Source organism: Scophthalmus maximus, chromosome 10 (assembly GCF_022379125.1).
Source record: "Scophthalmus maximus strain ysfricsl-2021 chromosome 10, ASM2237912v1, whole genome shotgun sequence".
Lineage (NCBI taxonomy): Eukaryota > Metazoa > Chordata > Actinopteri > Pleuronectiformes > Scophthalmidae > Scophthalmus > Scophthalmus maximus.
Genome location: NC_061524.1, coordinates 12912747 through 12934404, shown reverse-complemented (window position 1 = coordinate 12934404; position 21658 = coordinate 12912747). Strand labels below are relative to the sequence as shown.

Genomic DNA, 21658 nt, shown 5'->3' with positions numbered 1-21658 from the left:
GAAAAAAAAAAAGATGCAGCGGGGCCCTGCACAATTATGACCGCGGATGACCTATCCGAGTTGCCGTAGCAATGCAAGACTGTGGCACTCCTCCTCAATGAACGTTGGAAAGATGGCGACGGCATACGCACAAGCGAGAGTCAACTGTGCCGGTGGATAGAAAGTGCTCCAAAGAGACAAAATCCGCCACTCCTGCAAATATTCACCGGTGCAAAGTCCGTCCGAAGCCGCTTAGACATGGTTTAGTCCATGCACGGCGAGGAACAAGGAGCCGCTGCTCTGCAATGGAGCCTCCGGACCGAAACAAGCCCAGCAGGTATGCGAATTTGTTGAACAGACACTTACACCATCAGGACCTCGCTCTTGCCAAATAGGGAGCCGGGCGCAGCGCTTGCGCATCCCTCGGAATACTTCCTGCCAAATAGTGGTACGCGTGCAGTCGCTGCATTTGCAACGGTGGAGTTGCAAACTTTTTTTCGAGCAGCACTTTTCGGACGCTCGCCGCTGCTGGACACTAGCCCCTCGTCCCCGTCTCGGTCGCTAGAGAGGCAGAGCGAAAAACATGTCCGCCAAATGATAAGGTAAACACCTCGGAGCGGCTCTGCGCCGCTGCAACAGTGCAACATGTCAAAGGAGCAAGCTAGCTAGCGTCCCCTGCTAGCCGTCGCTTGTCAGTTTTATTGTTCGCCGACAAGTTGGAAGAAAGGTGACACGGCGCCGAGGAGAGGCGAGCGTTGCACCGTGGCGTCGTGAGGAGGGGGGGGGGGGGGGGTTGTGGCCCATGTGAGGCTTGTCAAATCAGAAAATCATGCATTTCATCACTACAGCGGAGGCGCAAACTTCCAGCTAGCGTGTCGCTCCACTGTTGTTGTTAATCCTCTACCTAGACCTGTTGTTGTTGTTGTTGTTGTTGTTGTTGTTGTTGTGGTGGTGGTGGTTGTTGCTCTCGTCTCGCACTCCACTGCTGAATCATGATATGTACTCTCTCTCTGTATGTGCTGTTAATTCGGACACTTTGTGCTGTTTGTTACGTGGTAAACTTAGTTTACTTGTCTGATGCAAATGCAGATGCAGCCACACTTTCACCCTGCAGTGTGTGTGTGTGTGTGTGTGTGTGTGTGTCGGTGTGCAGACGACAAGGCCACTGAGGGATTCATGTCTGCAGTCTCGCAGGGGAATGCAAACAAAGAGACCCTCATCAGACGCCGTCGTCCCCCCGTCCCCCACACGTGGGCACGTCTCCCGATCGAAACGCCGCAGTGTTTGCCCCTGACCCGCCGGCGACAGCCCCTCAGGAATCCCCGTGTTGTGTCTTCCGACTCTCCTCCCTGCTCCCCCTCACATGCAGTCGTTCGCCTGCAGAGCGAGCGAGGGACTTTCGAGGAGGGGGCATGTATCACTGTGGGATCAGCGCTGTCATCTGCGAGGACCCTGCTTCTGGGCAACAGATAGCCTCTTTGTCGCGAGAGCTGCTGTTCTCTTGCACCCGTGTGGCCACTGGGTCCGAGCTGCAGCACACGCAAGCAGCTCGCAGGATTGTGCAACACCAGCCCCCTGTTAATGTAACTGCAGTCACACACAGAACGCTTGCCGAGGCATTAACCGTGCTGGAAGCGGGACAGTGTCAAGGGGTTGACATGATTTTGAGATAGTTTCGTGTTCTCGTTTAGTCGGTACCCAAAGTTTTGCTGTGCGAAAGGCGAAGTGTGCCCTTAAAAGCTCAACTATAAAACATTGCAATGTTTGTTGTGGTTTACAATCTCTGCAGCGATGGGATGATGAACACATAAAAACTCGTGCAGTTGCACACACTGATGGTTACAGGCTCTGCAGACTGTGCAGGGACACAACATTAGCTCAGCAGCCTGTGTTTTCCTCCCCCTCTGTAATTAGATTCAAACTTCAGACTGAAGTAAAAGGCCTCAATGTGCAAAAAAAGAAGCTATTGTTTATTCTTTTTTCCAACAGCGACGTCGCTTTGCCCACCTCGGTGAGCGTTTGTGCTGAAACGCAAGATGTGAGTTTACTTCAAGTGACAACTATTTTGAGAGAGAGAGGAGTTATGTGCTTGCTTGGCAATCGAAGGATATCGCAAGAACACAGAGGTCCTTTTGTCAATAGTGTCTCATTTTCAAAGTCAGTCTGAAGACATTATGGCTGACAAGCATTCCAGGGATTTCAGGATGTGTGTGTGTGTGTTGTGTGTGGTGTGTGGTGTGTGTGTGTGTGTGTGTGTGTGTGTGTTGCACAGTGGACGGCTGCCTGGAGCCCTGGAGACCCTCACGGGGTAGAACTCATTAATGCCTGCGTTTGCCAGGAGCACAGGCTGCAGAATACAGATGGACCGCCCTCTAGCATTTCCTATCTGCATCCTGTCTCTGCCCACACCTGCTTCGGGAAAATTAACGCTGCGCTCACATTCTGTCAATCTCATCTGTCACTTCCTTTTCAACAGTGAGATCTTTTGTAAATGGCCAAAACTACGACTATTACAAAGTGCACTGCAGAAGGAAGACTGCGGCAGTCAATAGTTAATACAGATTGCGAGGGAAAGATGCTCAAGTGCAGCAGAATAATTTTTTCATCGGCACGACTTAAAAGGAAACCGAAACGCCAGTTGAAAGTGACAAAGGTGTGTTGCTCATGTCTCTCTACGGTTTCAGATTGACTTTCAAATGTTGAGTGTGTGTCTGCTGCCCACACTGCATTTACGATGCGAGTGGCGTATGGAGGAAAAAAACGTGTCATTACACAATTTACCTCACGTCGCTGCCCACAGGCTGCAGTGTCTGCACTCAGATACTCGTACGCCATGTGACTTGTTGTGGTCAATGTCAGGAGCTGATACTGGTGCAATACGATCTGGTGTCTTAGACAAAGGGTGTTCCCTGTTGTTGGGTAATACAGAGCACAAGTAAGTGCAGCAGCAGCAGCAGCAGTGTTTTATAAATGCACTGATTTTCTTATTCTTATGAACAAACGTGGCTGCATATGTATGTATGTGTGTGTATATATATATATATATATATATATATATATATATATATATATATAGTGTCATGTCTTGCAGAAGCAAACGCCTCTGTTGTGCATGTAAAGAATGCTTTGCACAGTTACACGTAGGAGAGAGCTTGGGAGGTCCACTCCTGGCAGCGTCGCACTGTTCCATAGGAGGGTGTGGTCAAGTATGTTGAGTTCATTGTTTCTGCATTCTTTCAGCCTATGGCACAAATTCTGATCGCTGCATCAGCTCTGCCTGTTTCATCAGGAATCTACCGCAGGCCAGACACACTTTTTCGTTGCAGAAATGACGCACACTTCCACTGAAATTTGGGAACATGTGCACGCACAGGCTTTACATTCTGATTGGCTCACCGGTTAACCTTGGGCTGACATTACCAGGCAGCAGACACATCCTGTTTACAGTGCCTGCGTGTGGAGGGGGGTAAATGAAGATCTGGATTTAGACTACCAAACATCAGTTATGCCAGAATGACCTAATTAGTGTAAGAAAAACTCCAGCCACCCTCTCCTCCTTTCTCCTCTCTCTCTGAAAAAAAATCCCCTTTTATTTTGGACATTGTGTGCAAGTGTGCTCACTAACCAGCTGTGTGCTATTCAGCTACGGGCCTCACGGGCCACGTGTCACGACTATACAATAGTTCGCCCCTTTCCTGGTACAATGGTGTGGATGGTTGGTGTCAAAGGTCAGACCCCCCCTTGTCTCTGGCAGCTCTCGGTGTCATTGCTTCAGTCGTTATACAGAAAGGATTCCAGATCCTGCGCCATTTATTATGCACCCAGTGATTCTGCCTTGGGGCTCTAGCATTCCGCCGGCCTTTATTGGAGCCCCAGTGAGCCATCAGATGAGCCATTGAGAGCAGACAGACACCATCTGCAGTGATAATTCACCAGTGGCAGTCAGGCAGGGACAGCTTGAAGACCATAGTGTGGCGATGGTTAACTGCAGGGCACGCAGGCCAGTTACTTCCCCAGTTACTTCTTCCGGGGGCGGCATGCAAGTAAGTTTTTCTGAAGAATATCAAGGGAATCGGAAGAGGAATTTGCTCGGCCTTTGCTTCAGTGTCTCATGGCAACCAAACAAACTGACTGGCAGTGACGTCATTGGTTCCGTTTTCATTCCTGAGCAATTCAGTAACGCTGTCCTACGTAAGGAAATGTCTTTTTAAAACTCTGTCTCTCTCTCTCTCTCTCTCTCTCACGCATGCATTTACTATTTCTGTCCTCTGACACCACACAACCATGCACGCTTCGGAATGTTTACAAATGTGTGAGCACAGTCTGATCATACTTGCGATGGACGCAGTGGGAGGTCGATGGCGTGCACACTATCTGCTTGCCTGATACCTGTCTTCATATTTCCGTTGCATTTGCACAGCGACTTGTCTGTTGCTGTTGTGCTAAATGCCTTATTGACACACACACAGGCCTGCTCACACTGTGTCTTCCAGTGCCTGCATACTGAAAAGATCACTGTGGTGTGCTGTTCCTGCAGAACAAGCCCCCTTAACAATTTCCCATACAATACACTCATAAAGGCACCAGTGTTCTTTCGTGCAAGAGTTTCTCTGTAATTCCAAGACTGCTGCGGTTAAGATTGTTGAGTTGGTGACGTTGTTCCTGCAGTGCGTTTTTCGTTCATGAAGTCTTAATTGCATCGGGAATATTTTTGCATTTAAAGTTGCAGAGTGTGCAGCAGGTGGCCGCCGGCCTCGTATGTAGTTCCCCAGCTGCTCCCGGTGGACTGACCAGATTCTCCTTTTGAGGAGAATGGCATTAGAAGTCTGGACTCTCTCTCTCTCTCTCTCTCTCTCTCTCTCTCTCTCTCTCTCTCTCTCTCTCTCTCTCTCTCTCTCTCTGTGTGTGTGTGTCCTTGAAAAGCTTAAGCAAGTGATTTCCAGATTATCCCCCCCCCCCTCTAACACTCACACATACTCCCCCAGTGAAAGTAATACCGCCCTTGCCCCTTTCAACTCCGTCTGCACAGACGCTAGCAGGCGCGTGTTGGGGAATGCCTTTCAGTCAGATGATCGATGAGGAGACACATGGCGACCAGCATATAGAACGCCCTTTTTCCTGCCCCTCCTTTTCTTTCTCCCTTTGTTTTTGTTGGTGGGGTCAGGCCTTCCAACCTTTCTCTTTAATCCTATTAAAAAAAACCTCAGAAAGGCATTACGGAACAAAGCCGTGGCATTATACTCCAGAAAAGTGTGGCGCTTGCATTCTCCATTTTCTTTTTCTTTTTTCCTAGAAGGAAATGATTTATGTGATTATTGTGTGTCTTTTGCAACTTGTATTGCCCTGTGCTTTCATTATTTGAAATTCACAGTCAGAATGTGGTCCTAACACGATGTCCACATCTTTATTGTGGCTCGAGCTTTACTATAATGAGATGAGAGTGATGTGCCTCATGTAGTGACACTGAATTTGCTTACAGTCTAACACTTTCCAAACCTGACTTGTGCAGCATGGTCGATGACAGACAGAGTTAATGAGGGTTACTATTTCTTCCTCTCTGGTTGAGCCGTTATGTTTACCTAGACCGGGGGTGCCCACAGCTTATTATCCCGCATCTGGACAAAGCATTGCTGCTTTACATTTTTTGGGAGGCAGCCAGTCAGGCTCCAAAGGACAGACAACTCGTCAGTCTGTTGTCAGTTGCAGCAGCCATTCAGTCTAGTTGCAGTTTAGCAACCTGTTTACTGTGGCATTAGAAGAGGTTTGCTGCACACAGTCTGTTTTGGGTACAAACAACCCAGCACTCTTTGACCTTGTATGCACATTTTGTGGGGTTTCTTGTGATATGACTGAAACAGTTTCATAATGTCAAAGCATTGGCTTGTGGTAGTGATCATTTATATTAAATATGAAAATTTACATGTGTTTGTTCCTTTTGTCTTTATCTAACTGTCATGTACCTGTTGACAGGCAGGCCAAGCCAGTGGAAGATGCATCCCAACAGAACTCTAAGGTGGACGATTCCTGGGACTCCCCCAGTGAGGAAGAGGAAGCTCTGTATGGCGCATCACCTCCATATACCCCGCGTCAGATGAAACGCATGTCTGGCAAACATCAAAGGAACAGTCAGGTGAAGAGTGCTGGACGTTCTCCCAACAAGGGTAAGTTAATTAATGAATGGATTTGACTGTAATATAATACGTTTTAAAAACGTTTTACCATTTGTACATGTAGTTTTACATGCATCGTATTTTCTGTATTTATCTCAGCGGATGTTAGCCCATCTGTTCTGAAAGAGAGTCCCAGGCCAGTGGAACCCCCAGAGGAGCACAACTACAAGCACGGCAAGAAGCAGAGGGCCACACTGCGCTCCACAGAGAGAGACCACAAGAAGACGTTTGAAGGCTCCTTCATGCTGGATCCACTCTCAAAGTCGAGCCCCTTCGGTGCCCTCAACATGGATCCCAGGAAGCATTACTTGAGCTTGGGCTGCAGCAGTGGCAAACTGCCTGTGTCCATGCCCCACATTGCCCGGACCCACCGCCAGACCTCCAGGACGGACTGTCCCGCCGACCGCCTCAAGTTCTTTGAAACTCTGCGCCTGCTGCTAAAGCTCACGTCTATGTCCTCCAAGAGGAAGGAGAAGGAGCAGAGAGGCCTAGAGAACATGGCCTTCATGGGTCATAACAACGAGGTAATTTGGTTGGAGCTGCAGGCTTGGCATGCGCGACGCTCCACCGGGGATCAGGACTTTTTTCTTTTCACTGCCCGCCAGGCCATCCCTGACATCATCAACGAGGTGCTGCACTTTAAGGTCAACTATGACAGCCTGGGAGGGGCACAGTGTTCAGGGTCTCACACAATCCTGGAGGACTATCAGATCATCCCCGGTTTAGTCTGTGGTGATGAGGGGGAGCCCGGTGTAGCAGAGACCAACCACTGTGGAGTAGACCCTTGGGGCTTTAGCGCTTGCCCCTCGACCGCAATGAATGCAGCAGAGCCACTGGGCTCTGGCGCTGATTGCAGGGAACACCTTCAGCGCCAGCGGCTGGCTTTTGAACAGGTCAAGCGCGTTATGGAGTTGCTGGAGTCTGTAGAAGCTTTGTACCCCTCTTTGCAGGCCCTACAGAAGGACTATGAAAAGTATGCAGCACGAGACTTCCAGGGCAGGGTGCAGGCACTCTGTCTGTGGCTCAATATCACCCAGGACCTCAACCAGAAGCTGCGCGTTATGGCCACTGTGCTGGGCCTCCACGATCTCTCCCGTATCGGGTGGCCGGTCTTTGAGATCCCCTCACCTCGCTGCTCCCGTGGCAATGACGAGGAGGAGAATGAGAAAGATGAGGAGAATGACTCCACAGCCACATTTACAGCTGAAAGTGAAGGGGAGGACAGGGATGCTGAGGAGGAGGGGGAACTGGGACACATAGCAGATGGGGATTTGTCTCCCACCCTGACTCCTAAATTTGCCCGGTTGTTGTCAGAAGACGAGTTTCTCCCGACTGCTATTGTAGGAAGTGCAGAAGCAACGGTGGGAGGGGGAGTGTTCTGCCCCACAGCCATCTACAGGCCGTTTGTGGATAAAGCTCTGAAACAGATGGGACTGCGTAAACTGATCCTCAGACTGCACAAACTGATGGACCGCTCTCTTCAGCGGTCCAGAGCGGCGCTGCTCTGCCACACGCCAGCTCTGGAGGTGAGACTATAATATCTGTAAACTGCACACTTAATGATTATTACCATGTTATCATCAATGATTTTGTATTAAGCAGAATTAAAATCATCTTAACAAAGGTCCAAAAGACCACCAGTTTAGACACAGATACTACATACTTCCATTTTTCATTTGTTTTGAATGCAACACACAATTTCTCTGTTTCCATCACAAATAATAATATCATCTGACGATATGAGTGAAAAGTTGAATATTGGTAGGTCCCCCGTTTACTTTTATGACCGCATGCACTCGATCTGATATTGGACACCTGATGACTCGTCAACTCAGCAGGATTTTACATGTTTCAAAAAGCCTCTTGTGATAACGTTTGGCTTTCTCAGTGTTCAGGGGCCCTCATAAACGTTCAGTGGGGTTACAGTGATGTGATAATGGAGGAAAGTCAATAACAATAGAGCCACACCAATATGGATTTTTGCTGCCTGATACCGATGTTTGGGGCAAAAAAAAATGTCCAATACTGATATATTGCCCAACATATATTTAAAAGAAAAAAAAAATATGATTCCTAAGATGTCGTTATCAAACCTTTATGATAAAGAAATGTAACATAGGCTTGTAATTTTACAGTTTAACCATAAACTTTATTATAAATAACTAGAAATAAAAAACAAATCACAAATGCAACTAAATATTAAAAGAACTTGAATTAAGTATTACTTTATTTCTTCCTTTTTTTTAGTAAGTATAAACATAAATGCACTTTTCTGCATTGTTTATTCTTTGAAATAAAAGTTTTCATAGCGGCAAACATAAACGCCTAAAAAGCTCATGACGACTGATATTATTGGCCTACCCATCCATCTCTCAGGCTCTAGTCTTCAAGTAGTTCTTACCAAGTTTGCAGGTGTGTTTGGGTTTGTTATCCTGCTGCAGTACGAATCCTGCTCCACAAAAATGCAAATCAGAGGGTGAAGCATCTGATGAATGGAGTGGTACTTCTCCTCAGACGTAGTCCAACTCCAAAGTAGGCAAATCAGCCCCATACTTGAATATTTCCCTCCACCATGTTGAAGTATCGTTCTGTCTCGTGTCCATCTCCTTACATGCACTACAAATCTTAAACGTGGATTCCTCAGTAAATGCCCACCGCGAGCAACTTGTTCTCTGAGACCACTACGAGACTTCCTTCTGTAGACAGAACTTTTGCTGATTGGAGTCCTGCGTCCTCTATTATCTGCATATGTGATGAAGATGCTTTTCTATCTTCAGACGAGCTAATCATGATGTATTGATCTTATGATGGTGTGGTTTGCTTATGGTCTGCCTCATTGTATGTTGGATACAACTGATCCAGTTAGTGCATTTAGTGTTTTAGAGTTCTTGGAAAACATCAACTCTGGCTTTGATTTGATACTGAGAAAGTACCTCTTTGCAATTTGGCTTTGATTTGGTTCCAATGCCATTTCTTTTTTTCACATTGCTACCTAGCAATCAATGACATGCTGGAAACTTGAGGCACAAGCTCATTTAGTGAACAAGTGAACACTGGCTGCAAGCTGAGTTACTACTTACTCCTGGCCTTTTTGTACCAAGTAGCACCATTTCAGTACATCTGTATAATCTTATATGTCAATCAACCACCTCCTTCCTAACGATTTGAACTAATGAAGCCTGGTGGTAGTGCAAATATCCATCTACACTGAATCTTCGTCTGATCAGCCCATAAAGAAAAAAAGCTAACAAAAAAGATTAAAGTTGGAGCGCACACAATGTTCAGAAAGGATATTTTTTTCCCGTTGAACAACATCAGATTACAGGGATCAGCTGTCAAATACTGTCAATGATATTTTCTCTCATGCAGAAACACGAATTAACTGACCTATCACAGCCGGTGCACACCACAGATCCAACACGAGGGTCAATAGATTTATCCAGTTGCTCCTCTTTGTTCTTGTTCTTCATAGCCTCATCTTCCTTTGACAGATCTGTTTCCTTGGCTGTTTTTGCTGCTCCTCTCCGGAGCCAAGGGCTCACAAATTTACAGTTGCTACAGCTGTGATTGTGAAGGAAAGACGAGGAAACACAAGTTGTTGCTCTATGACATTGGCCAGATCTAGAATTGTGCAATGACAGGTCTAGATCTGGTCAATGTTATAGAGCTACAACAAATAATAGTTGTGGAGCTACAGGTTTCCAGTAATGTATTATATGCTGTTCAGTCCAGAAGGAATGCATCTTTACAGAGTCTTTGCAGATTCCTTTTATGAGATTGAGCTTCCTAGATGGATCAAACCGTGGAAACACGGTTTTTAAAAATGTATTATATGGCAACAGCAACTTTGAATTTATAATAAATAGAACTGCACTGAAACTTGGTGAATTAACTTCCCCTTGACCAATGTTCCACTTGCAGTTTTCGGACTTCCCGGACCCCATGCTGTACAGTGACTACCTGCCAGAGCTGTCGCGCCACCTGTCCTGCAGCGTCCCGGCGCACCCGGAGCTCGGAGCTGACCAGGTGTCCTGGGAGGATCTGCTGGACATGGACCTCCCATCCTTCCGGCCAGCCTTCCTCGTGCTGTGCAGAGTCCTCCTCAACGTCATTCACGAATGCCTTAAACTGAGACTTGAACAGAGGCCGGCCGGAGAGCCTTCACTGCTCAGCATCAAACAGGCAAGCAGCTGATGAAACACTTCACGTCCAGATGACTGAACGCTTTTTTACTTCTAAAACTTAATCTAAAAATTACTCAATGTGGCATGCTTATTTTTCCTCCTATAAAAGAAAAAAATATCAGCCTTTTATCACCTATACAGACTAACATGATTAAATTGCAGAACTTACAGCTTGGATTTTTGGTTTCTATTATTTTCTTTTATAGAGCTGATGCATCTTCATTATCAAATGATTCAAGCTTGAATATTTTATTTGTTTAATTTTGTCTAAAAGAAAAAAATCATGTCATGTAAGCACTAACATCTGTGTTTTTCATGTAATTTGTGCTCTGCAGTTGGTGCGTGAGTGTAAGGAGGTTCTCAAAGGCGGCCTTCTGATGAAGCAGTATTATCAGTTCATGCTGCGCGGCGTGGCGACTGATGCTCAGGGCTTGCAGACAAATGCCAATATTGATGAGTTTGAAGAGGACCTCCACAAGATGCTGGTGGTAAGATTCCTAATCTTCCTTGTCTGCTACAGAAAGTTAGTTTTGAAATATCTCTATGTTCCCAGAGTGCTTAACAATTTGGTTTGTGAATATATGCATTATTGAAATGTAACAAATGAAACATCTGACCTTGTTTTTGTAGGTTTACTTTGACTACATGCACAGTTGGATCCAGATGTTGCAGCAGCTGCCGCAGGCCTCTCACAGCTTAAAGAACCTGTTAGAGGAGGAGTGGAACTTTACCAAGGTCATCACTCCTTACATCCGCGGAGGCGAGGCCCAGTCTGGGAAGCTTTTCTGGTGAGTGGACACGCCCCTCTAACGTGTGGCAGGTTTAAAATAAGGACATTTTAAGTTGGATATATTGTCAAGTCACCTACATGCAAATCAAAGAGATATAAAACCTTAAAGGGTTTGTTAATTATTTATGTGAAACCGAGGAGTATTCCTCTCTTGGCAGTGACATTGCTGGGATGCTGCTCAAATCCACTGGGGAGTTCCTGGATGCCGGCTTGCAAAAAAGTGGTAATGAATTCTGGGAAAGTGCAGATGACAGCACGGCCTCGGATGAGATCAGGTAAGGGGGGAAACTTGGTTCACATTTCTGTTTTCAAAGTCAGCAGAGGAGTTTTAAACTTTGAATCTTGTAATTTTTCCAGACGGTCGGTTATTGAGACTAGTCGGTCACTTAAAGAGCTGTTCCACGAGGCCAGGGAACGAGCATCCAAGGCTCTAGGCTTTGCCAAAATGCTTCGTAAGGTGAGAGACGGCAGAGAAGAATTTCTCACTCCCTTGAAACCGAAAGCCACAACAGGACAGACGTTGCAATTTATCTGTGACCCTGTTTTCTCTGCTCACTCAAGAACTGGGACTGTGTGTTCTGACACACACTTTTGTTTGCTTCCTCTCTCTGCAGGACTTAGAAGTTGCTGCGGATTTCAGTATCACTAACGGGGTGCGTTGTCTCCTGGAGTCACTGCAGAAGAGAAACTATGTCAAGGTATGTTTGTTTTTTCTCTCAATTTTGTACATTTCTCATCTTTCCCTTCTGTCCCCAGGTCATTTACATACCGTTTAACCTCATCTTTTCACATCCAGGTTCAGATTCCAGGGTTGGAAGAGCTGCAGGTTTTCGTCCCCAGCGGTTTGATAAACCAGCGGCCACTCATCCTGCAGCTTCTCAACGCCGCTGCGGGAAAAGACTGCTCCAAGGAGCCCGAGGAAATTGCGGACGATGAGGCCTACCTGCTCATGAGTAAACACAGAACGGGCGACTCCACTACTGATTCTGACTGGGCTCAGTGGGAAGGAGAGTTGCTGAAACTGGTCCCCCAGATGGAAACTGTTGACACTTTAGGGGCCATGAAGGTGCGTGTTTGTTTGTATGTATGTGCTTGTATGTGTGTGTCCTATATTTACAAGCTTCATGCTGGTCTAATGTGCTCTCAGGTGGAGAACATGCTTTTGATAGTAATGCAGTCCGCTCACCTGGTGGCACAGCGAAAGGCCTTCCAGCAGTCCATGGAGGATGTGCTCACTCTCATCCGTGAGCAAACATCGAGTCAGCCTCTCATCGCGAGCGCCCTGGAAGAGCTCAAGGTACGTACATAACCACAAGCTATGACTTCTAACCTGTTAACACACAGACCTCGACGCCGTTGTTTTTGTCAAGACAAGTGCATGTTTGTGTCCTACTTCCCCATCTTGTTTTCACCGCAACTGCTATAAGTTAACCTGAATTAGCTGGTGAATAGACACAGCTCCAGATTTTAGACACAGTTCTCAGAAAGGAGGATTGTTTCAGTCACACCTGCACAGGTCTAGTTTGCAAACCCACAGGTCGGCTTACCCCAGTGCAGGTTCAGGGCCTGTGGTATCAATAACACACGTTATTTCTTACTTGAATTTGAGAGTTTTAATGAGAAAATAATACTAAAAACCATGTTGTCTCTTCCCTCTCCCCATCCTTCTCCCTCTTGCCACAGAATGATGCCCTACAGCTATGCATTAAGATCAACACCGCCATCGACAGAGTGGAGTACATGTTCACCACCGAATTCGAGGCAGAGGTGGAGGAGTCTGAGTCAGCCACTCTGCATCAGTATTACAGGGAGGCAATGATACAGGGCTACAATTTTGCCTTTGAGGTAAGAGCCTGTCGGGTCTTGAAGTGTGAACTGTAACACCTTGCATATTTCTACATAAGCACACGCTTTAATTTTTCTAAACATCTCATTTATTTCTTTGTCTCATAATTGTTATGGTCAGAGCTTGTGATATAACCGGCACATTTCCACTTCACTAACATTCAGGCTAATGTTGACTTTATAGTAGTGGTGTGGTAACGGTTCATACTTTACAATATGACCCATAACCCAATACATTTGCACAAAATAATTGCAGTCATCAGGTGCGGGAAAAGCCGAGACGGTAATCCTAAATACATCTCACCATTGCTGATTTGTGTCATTTACAGTACCACAAGGAAGTGGTGCGTCTGATGTCAGGAGAGTTCCGGCAGAGGATCGGGGAGCGCTACATAGCGTTTGCCCGCAAATGGATGACCTATGTCCTGACCAAATGCGAGAGTGGCAGGGGCACCAAGCCCAGGTAAGGCCTGACCTTCTGTCAGTTGAGCACCACAGTTCAGCTGCTTTCATGCACCGAAGTCCGGTAATTTTCCTGAACTTCTCCAGAAGGGGCTGTATGTGAATGTCGGCAAATGTTGCTAGGGATATTTTCTGGGACTTTTCCTACCAGTCATCTAGTAAAATCTCGTGAGCCCATTTGAGAATACCGAAGAAAAATCTCTGGAACATTCACGAGAGCAAGTGGGTGCTCTACCTGTCGCATGGCTGGAAATTTTCCTGTTGTTGTGCAAGTGTCTGACTTGGGCGATCTCCTGCCGCGTTCGTCATATGTGAACGGCAGACTCTGGAAATGTCTGGCAACGGGTTTAGTGAGCCAGCGTTTCATGGTTTGGGCATGTTGCTTTTTGTAGCATTGCTGCAAAGAAAATTAAAGCCAGGCCCTCTGGTTTGTGACTTACCCCACTAACCAGTAAACAACCTACTAGTACAATAAGTCAAAAATGTTCCCCATCACCTTAAACAAACTACAGAATTTGGACAGATAGAAGCTTTTTCGTACAGTATATCAGATATTATTCACTGGAAAAGCAAATATATTTGGATTTCTTTGAAAGAGCCACAGTCTTAACATAAATGCTTTTATCCTTCCCTCTGTTATGCTTTTAGCCGTGACAAGCTACCATGATAACATTTCATGAAAACAACCGAAACATTAGCATCAGCTGACATGCTTCTCAGAAAAACATGAAAAGCAAAAACAGCCCTTTATCATATTTGTATATTACCTTGACAGTTTTCGATTAACTGAATGTTTTCAACAACACTGATTCACCTGGACTGTAGAGGTGTCTCAATTATGAGTCTTACATTTGAAGATTGATGCACAATTTACTAGTCAAAGATATAAATGGTAGCCAGCAAAAAAAATTATAAAAAAATGGACGATGTCAGAAATCTTTGGGACTCACTGATGGGCTGCCATGTTGCATTTTCAGGTGGGCGACTCAGGGTTTTGATTTCCTTCAGGCAATTGAACCTGGATTCATATCAGCATTACCCGAGGACGACTTCCTGGTAAATCGTCTGCTTTTCTTCTCTTTATTCCGCAAATCTGCCCACGTTTATTCTGAAAATGACGTATTTGCTATCTATTGACAGTGAATGTACTTTTCTTCCGGCAGAATTTACAAGCTTTGATGAACGAATGTATTGGACACGTGATTGGAAAACCTCACAGCCCAGTCACTGGCCTGTACATTGGTAAGACTGAACTGTCAGGTCAGGATTTATCGCAGTGTTTACTTCCTGTTGCAAGCATATAACGAGGTTGTCACGACATCGGGCTCTTACACAAAACAGACAAAACAGCAATGAAATAAAAGTCCAGTTCACATAGAGTGGCAAAGAATAATTTCAAGCTTGAGCGACTACGCTGCTCTCGCAGTCTTTTGATTATCTACATGCTGCTGCTCAGTGGCCAGCACTAGAAAACTGTTGTTCTGGGCAAATGGAAAAAGAGCTGATATGACTGAAGCTGGGTGTTAGCGGAAAAGAGCATTTTCTGAAGTAAAAAAGGCCATAAAACATGTTATTATAAATTATATTATTTCAATTTACCAGGCCAACTGCAGAATGTCAGACACAGACCTTTTTTGCTCTACACAATTCAACACAAAAATTGTGATTGTAGAGAAACGATGCTACAAAAAGTGACTGAATCTTTTTTGGTGTGTGAAAACTAAAAACTCTTTGAGCTTGTCTTTGACTTTGAACTCATTTTCCCTTTTCTAAATTATGTGAAGAAGCGGTCCATTTTAAGAAATGCCGTTTGCTCGCCTGCTCATGGCTCCCTGCTGTACATTACCACAGCAGGCTCACTTTCTCTAGCCACAAGGTCCATTCGATCAATGCAAAGTCTGTTCAAGGTTTTTTCTATTTGCTCGGTGGCTTGACTAAATGAAGCGTCGGGCGTCTTTCTTTCAGCTCCCAGGAACAGCCCTCGTCCCGTGAAGGTCCCTCGCTGCCACAGTGACCCACCGAACCCCAATCTGTTCATCCCTAACGCTGAAGGATTCAGGTAAGTGTTTTACACCACTCTGCTCCTACTGTGGTTTACCATTAATACTCTTTCCTGCATGGCTAATTCTGCATCATTACCTTGCTTTCTACGCCCACTTAATGGTTTTGTAGTTGTAATGTGAGTTTGTTTTTGTGTGCGTGTGTCTGATTCATAGTGTGTGAAAGGTGATTTTTATTCATTTCATTTTTTTTTTTAATTATTGTATCTGAGTGACAGAGAGAGTGTTTGTTTTTGTGTGTGTGTCTGTCCCTCAACCAGTCACAAGCACGAACATATGTAAAACATCCCACGCAAGCCACCTTCCCTCCCAAGGCAGTGCTCCTCAGTTTTTTTTTTGTTCACCACACAGCTCTCGAAGTCTACCCTGCGATCTCCGGAACCAGCTGTTCCCCAACGGCCCCCGCCCCGTCCCTCAGGGCCCGGGGGAACAGAGCCACACCAAAGCACCAGGCAGCACCCCCAGTGACGTCAGGTAGCCTTGCCCCCCCCCCCCCCAAGTCACCTGGAAAAACTGTTTTGAAAACACAGGCCCCAGATACAAAAAACATCTCCAACACATTAGTTGCAGGACACTTGTTGGGTATTGGAGATATTCAAAAATGTTCAAAAGAGGGGAAGAATGAAACACTGCCCTTGAGTTAGCCCTGTTATAGAGGGATATCTTTTATATTCTACTTCTACTTTTGGATTTGTAGATTTGATTTGTTTTCCTGGCAGATTGCAGATTTCCTCCTATCAGTCGTGCGATTGCATCTAAACAAACGCTATAATTTTGGATGTTCTGACAGATATTGGATTAACTGCTGTTTCCACACAGTCAGTCTGCCGTCCTCTTTAAATTGAGCATTCCAGGCACTGGTACATAATCACAAAGCATCAATCTTCTGTAGTTTTTCAGAGGTTTTAGTTTATGAACTATAGCTCTGCCTTTGACAACAGGACGAATTTTTTGGAAATTATATAACAAGACATTTCCCTTCTTTATCTGCCTGAAATATCATTTTACTTGAGGAATTTGAGATTGAATCCACTGATGCTGCATTTACAGCATGCCTGGTCAGATACGATTATGTTAATCCCTGTAGACTAATAAGATGCATCTAAATAAAACGCATTGAACTGATGTTGGCCACAAAAGACTTCCTTATAGAAATTGAAATTCAAGAATAACCTCAGAGTGGATTAAATAATATAATTTTTAGCCTTTAGTGTCTAAATGTCACCATATCACGAAAATGCCTGAACACAAGTCTTAATACGGGTCAAGTCAGGTTGTTGTGCATTGTGTGAAAGTGGAGTTGGGGGGGGACGGGGGACGACACATTACCTAATTGAAAGAGTGGGCTGTGATAATCTGCTTTTCTAATGCTATTAACATTAGTCTTGCTTTAATGCTGGTGATTCACTGCCATGAGATCTTCTGGTGCGTGCATGTGTGCTTTTTAAATCAGAACATGCACTCTTGAGACGTAACCCTTCAAGTGTGAATGCCTCTGATGCATGCGCAACTGTTGAGCTGTGGGTTTCCAAAAGGCTTCCTGGGAATAAGCTAAATCTTTGTTTCTCTTGAAAAGTCAGATGATGTGATTGTATCATTTATATAGTATTGAAACCTCAACTATGGCCTTATACAATATAATTGTGTTGTATTCGAGTGGTTGGATTATTTGCATTAGGAACGTTTTCCCCAAAAGCATCTCAAGGTGAAGCATCTCTAACCTTTTGCAAGTCAGTTGGTCTCATAACATTGAGATGCTTTTAGGATATTGTGCCCTGTACTGGTTAATTATCCACAGTTAACGTAAAATAAACACTTAGTGCATGAAATTTTATTAAGGGCATAAAAATAAAGTGAAGTCTTGGCAGAAGAGATGGCACTCAGCGTTGATCCTTAATTTGCCCATTAACAGAACCCCCCCCAGACTTAAACGAACCATCTGAATCAGTAGGAATTGTTTGGACCACAGTGTGGCATCAGATTCTTTCATGCGTTTGCAGGGGATCCAGTTTCCATGAGAATGACCGCCTGTCGTCAGTCGCCGCAGAGTTGCAGTTCAAATCTCTTAGCCGCCACTCCAGCCCTACGGAGGACAAAGAAGGTTGGTGCATTCGTCAGAGCCCAGTTCACACTACACGATTTTCGGCCCGATTTTTACATTCAGAGCCAAAGCAGCGCTTGATCCAGGAGTCGCCAATCGCTATGTCTGAACTCCTCAAGATCGGGAGTCGGTGAAAAGTGACGTCTCCTGTGATTTCTCCCTCCAGAACCCTCTTATCCTAAGGGAGATCCTAACAGCACTGCTCGGCGAAGCTGGGAGCTCCGCACCTTCATCAGCCAGTCCAAGGGTGAGCTTGTATCGCGATGAGGCCTTTCGGATGGACTGCTCCATTCCGGTCCTCGACTTCAGTAACTAATCATTCTCCATCCCCCGTCTTAGACACAGCAGCACGGCAAAGCCCCATGGAGGCCGTCCGTCGCTCCATTTGCAAGTTCGAAGACAAACGCTACGCCGTGATGAAGCAGCGGAACATCATTGGCCAAGTGTGTCACACACCCAAGTCCTATGATAACGTCATGCATGTCGGGCTCAGGAAGGTGACCTTCAAGTGGCAGAGGGGCAACAAGATAGGTACGAGCAGCTTGTGGCTGCATTTCCTATAATGTGGCTAATTAAACACACTAGCAGGAAGTGATGCTACGTTCATGTGTATGTTGACAGGTGAGGGTCAGTATGGGAAAGTGTACACCTGCATCAACGTTGACACTGGAGAGCTGATGGCCATGAAGGAGGTAAGTACTCCAGCAAGAGCCTGGAGTACCTGGAGTACATTCAGTGGTTTTCAAAATAATAATAATAATAAATGAATAATACTAATTTGTATATATTTTGTTTTTCAACCAGATCCGATTCCAGCCAAATGATCACAAAACGATCAAGGAGACCGCGGATGAGCTGAAAATATTTGAAGGCATTAAACATCCAAACCTTGTGCGGTACTTTGGCGTTGAGCTCCATCGGGTAAGAGATGCACGGTTTTTTTTTTACGTCATTTCACGCGCATCACGTGGTCCACAATGAAGCCGCTTGGTATAAAAGTTTTCATGCGTTCGCCTGTAAAGGAGGAGATGTACATCTTCATGGAGTACTGTGACGAAGGCACCCTGGAGGAGGTGTCCAGACTGGGGCTGCAGGAGCACGTCATCAGACTCTACAGTAAACAGACCACTACAGCCATCAACGTCCTCCATGAGCACGGCATTGTCCACCGTGATATCAAGGGTCAGTGTTTTATTTTTTTCTTATCAGTGGTGTTGAAAATCCTCGGTGGACTCCATGTTCCCATTCATTGATTTGCTTCCTTCTCTGTTCTTTTTTTCATATCAGGTGCCAACATCTTCCTGACATCGTCTGGCCTGATTAAGCTGGGTGACTTTGGCTGTTCGGTCAAGTTGAGGAACAACACTCACACCATGCCTGGGGAGGTGAACAGCACACTGGGAACAGCAGGTAACAGCTTTTTTATGTTGCGTATATATGAATACAAATACAAATATGAAAATGTTTTCTAAATTCAATTTTTTTTCTAATTGGTGGATTGAAAAAGTGATTCCTTTCATGTTTCGTACTTGCCATTATTATTATTATTCTACAACTGCCCTGTAATTATTATCTCACGCCATATGCAGCATTATATCAACATTACTGCTTCATAATTCCCAGTGCTGTAACTGTTGGCTATTTCTTTTTCTTTCTATTTTCATCAGCATATATGGCACCTGAAGTCATCACAAGAGCAAAGGGTGAAGGTCACGGGCGAGCAGCAGACATCTGGAGTTTGGGCTGCGTCCTCATCGAGATGGTGACAGGAAAGGTAAGGAGTAATACAAAAGACTTCCTGTGTGGGAAAAAAATGCTCATATCTATGTCTTTCTGCTGTCAAAGACCGATAAATATTCTTGTATTAATCTGTCACGTTATTGTAGCTATGACGTTATTATTTCAAACAAGACCCATTGGGGAACTTGCAAAAAATGCACAGCTGATCTACAAAGTCAAATTTTCTCTAACATATGAAATTAAATGTATGCGTCATACTGAATTTTGAGATTCTTTGTGTAATAATAAGCAGGTTTAAAATGAACTAAATGGCTGTGAGATGCTGTTTCATTCTTAATATAAATTCACATTTCTGTCAAATTGAAATCTGTGGAGCTGATACCCTTGTACCATACCTGCCACTTTCAGGGTGGTGAAGTGATAGTTATTTGAGGTTTTTTCTTTTTTTTTAATATACAAAAATTGTCAAAGGTCACCACTTTAGGAAAAAAACGGAAAGTAAAAACCACAAGGTCCCCTGTTCTCACTTTTACTTGAACCTGCAGAGACCCTGGCATGAGTACGAGCACAACTTCCAGATCATGTACAAAGTGGGCATGGGCCACAAACCGCCCATCCCCGAGAAACTGAGCACAGAGGGGAAGGACTTCCTCGGTCACTGTCTGGAGAGCGAACCCAAACGCCGCTGGACAGCTAGCATGCTGCTCGACCACCCGTTTGTCAAGGTGAGACGCGTTGTAAAAATCTGCTATACGTTTACTTTTCTCCGATGTAAAAACGTATAAACGACTAAAACCTCGCTTTAGTGAGTGACATTAACAAGTCGCTATCGCTTGTCTGTTTCAGGTTTGTACAGATGAAGAGTGAGCGAGACCTGCTCTGGCCCGTCACGTTTACACATTAAAGCACTACTGTACATGCCGGCGGAAAAAGATAAAAAGGAACTGTGGAGCACGGAGAAGTGGAGGTAACGGCTGAAGGCACATGGAGCTAAACTGAGGAACTAATATATCATTTCAGAGGACAACTGGACCTATGGAGTATAGGGTTTGTCGTGTCTTTATGTACCCAAGGACGGGGGGAGGGTGGGACTGTACATACTGTAAGAAAAGGATTGGCTTTAATTCTTGTATAAACAATATTGTAAAGTAATTATTACCACATTTGTTGTTCTCACTGGTAAAAAGACCTCTGAAAAGGCATTGAGGATTTTTTTTTTTTTTTTTTTTTTTTTTACAAATGTGTGTGAGGGAGGGGGGAATCAAATCTATGGCACTTTTAAACTGTTTACCCAAGGGGGCAGTAGAGTCGAGGAGGGAGGAATCTTATTTCAGTCAGCAGAAAATGATGCGGTAAACCTCAGTGAATGGGAGGAGACACTGGTTCACCTTTTATGAAATAAGCACCATCCAAATAGATTAATTTATCACTTTGTCATTTGACAAGCGCAGGCACTAGGAAGGATTTTTTTCTTTTTCTTTTTTATGTGCGTATTTTTCTTTGCCTTTGCTGAGGAGTAAATGTCAAGTCAGAGCGATGTTCAAGTCTACTGGTCACTGGTGAAGAGCTGTTCACGCGACTGGAACATAGCCAACGAAGAGGAGAACCGGGGCCTGCTCCCTCCCTCCTTGCTGCTGAACACACGACTTCCACACAACCAAACACAGACAATGACACACACAAACACACACTCACACACACACACAACTTCTGGTCCTCTGCTGCTCTTATCGTGTTTGCTATGTACAAACAATATTAATAAACCAATTTGTTTTTTTGTTTTTTTAAGTGAATTGTATATTTTCTTCAAACATATCGAGGCCATTCCTTATGAATAGAAGAGGTTATTTGTCTCATTTTGAGACTGCATCTGCTGCTGCTGCTGCTGCTGCTGCTTTCAGGTCATCAGCTGTGCCAAGAAGCAGCTCAGTGAAGATCAGGAGTGTTTAGTGTTTGTTATTTACAATAAATTGAGCCTCTTTCAGTCTCTGTCAGTGAAGCTGTGCAGGGAAGATTCAGAAAGAGTAAATTGTTGAACATTTGAGCAGGTCACAAACGCAGGGGGTCAGTTTTTGCACGATGGGCTACTCTCAACAGTTTATGGACATCAGTAATAGTTAATTTAAACTAATGTAAAATGTAATGTTTGTAAGTTGTAGCTATTAGAAGGTCTAAGAACAGTTTTGTTTCCTTTTTTTATGAACTGGCCACAGAGTATTTGGACCATAATCCATTCATTAACAACTTTTTAACATTCTCAACTACAGGCTTATTGCAGATGACCCAAGTATCCCATTAGTCATTAATTAGAGAGTGAGCAACTTGAG

At 44.8% G+C, this 21658-nt stretch overlaps 1 protein-coding gene across 3 annotated transcripts; it reads left to right on the top strand.

Annotated features, from left to right (window-relative positions):
• Nucleotides 1-105: 105 nt before the first annotated feature.
• map3k4 (mitogen-activated protein kinase kinase kinase 4) lies at nucleotides 106-21119 on the top strand. 3 transcript variants are annotated; one of them, XM_035605812.2, is made up of 27 exons: nucleotides 106-316; nucleotides 5950-6140; nucleotides 6249-7675; nucleotides 10071-10331; nucleotides 10669-10821; nucleotides 10964-11121; nucleotides 11282-11398; nucleotides 11481-11580; nucleotides 11738-11821; nucleotides 11920-12189; nucleotides 12271-12420; nucleotides 12807-12968; nucleotides 13298-13431; nucleotides 14408-14486; nucleotides 14594-14672; nucleotides 15396-15489; nucleotides 15842-15964; nucleotides 17491-17591; nucleotides 17758-17838; nucleotides 17931-18122; nucleotides 18213-18283; nucleotides 18396-18512; nucleotides 18614-18773; nucleotides 18879-19001; nucleotides 19259-19365; nucleotides 19877-20056; nucleotides 20178-21119. In XM_035605812.2, exons 1-27 carry the CDS (start codon nucleotides 285-287, stop codon nucleotides 20196-20198), a joined length of 4767 nt encoding a protein of 1588 aa, XP_035461705.2. In that variant the 5' UTR covers nucleotides 106-284; the 3' UTR covers nucleotides 20199-21119. The 3 variants fall into 3 exon arrangements, with proteins under 3 accessions (XP_035461705.2, XP_035461707.2, XP_035461706.2); XM_035605813.2 differs by lacking the exon at nucleotides 106-316 and adding an exon at nucleotides 410-581; XM_035605814.2 differs by lacking the exon at nucleotides 15842-15964.
• The last annotated feature ends 539 nt before the right edge of the window (nucleotides 21120-21658 follow it).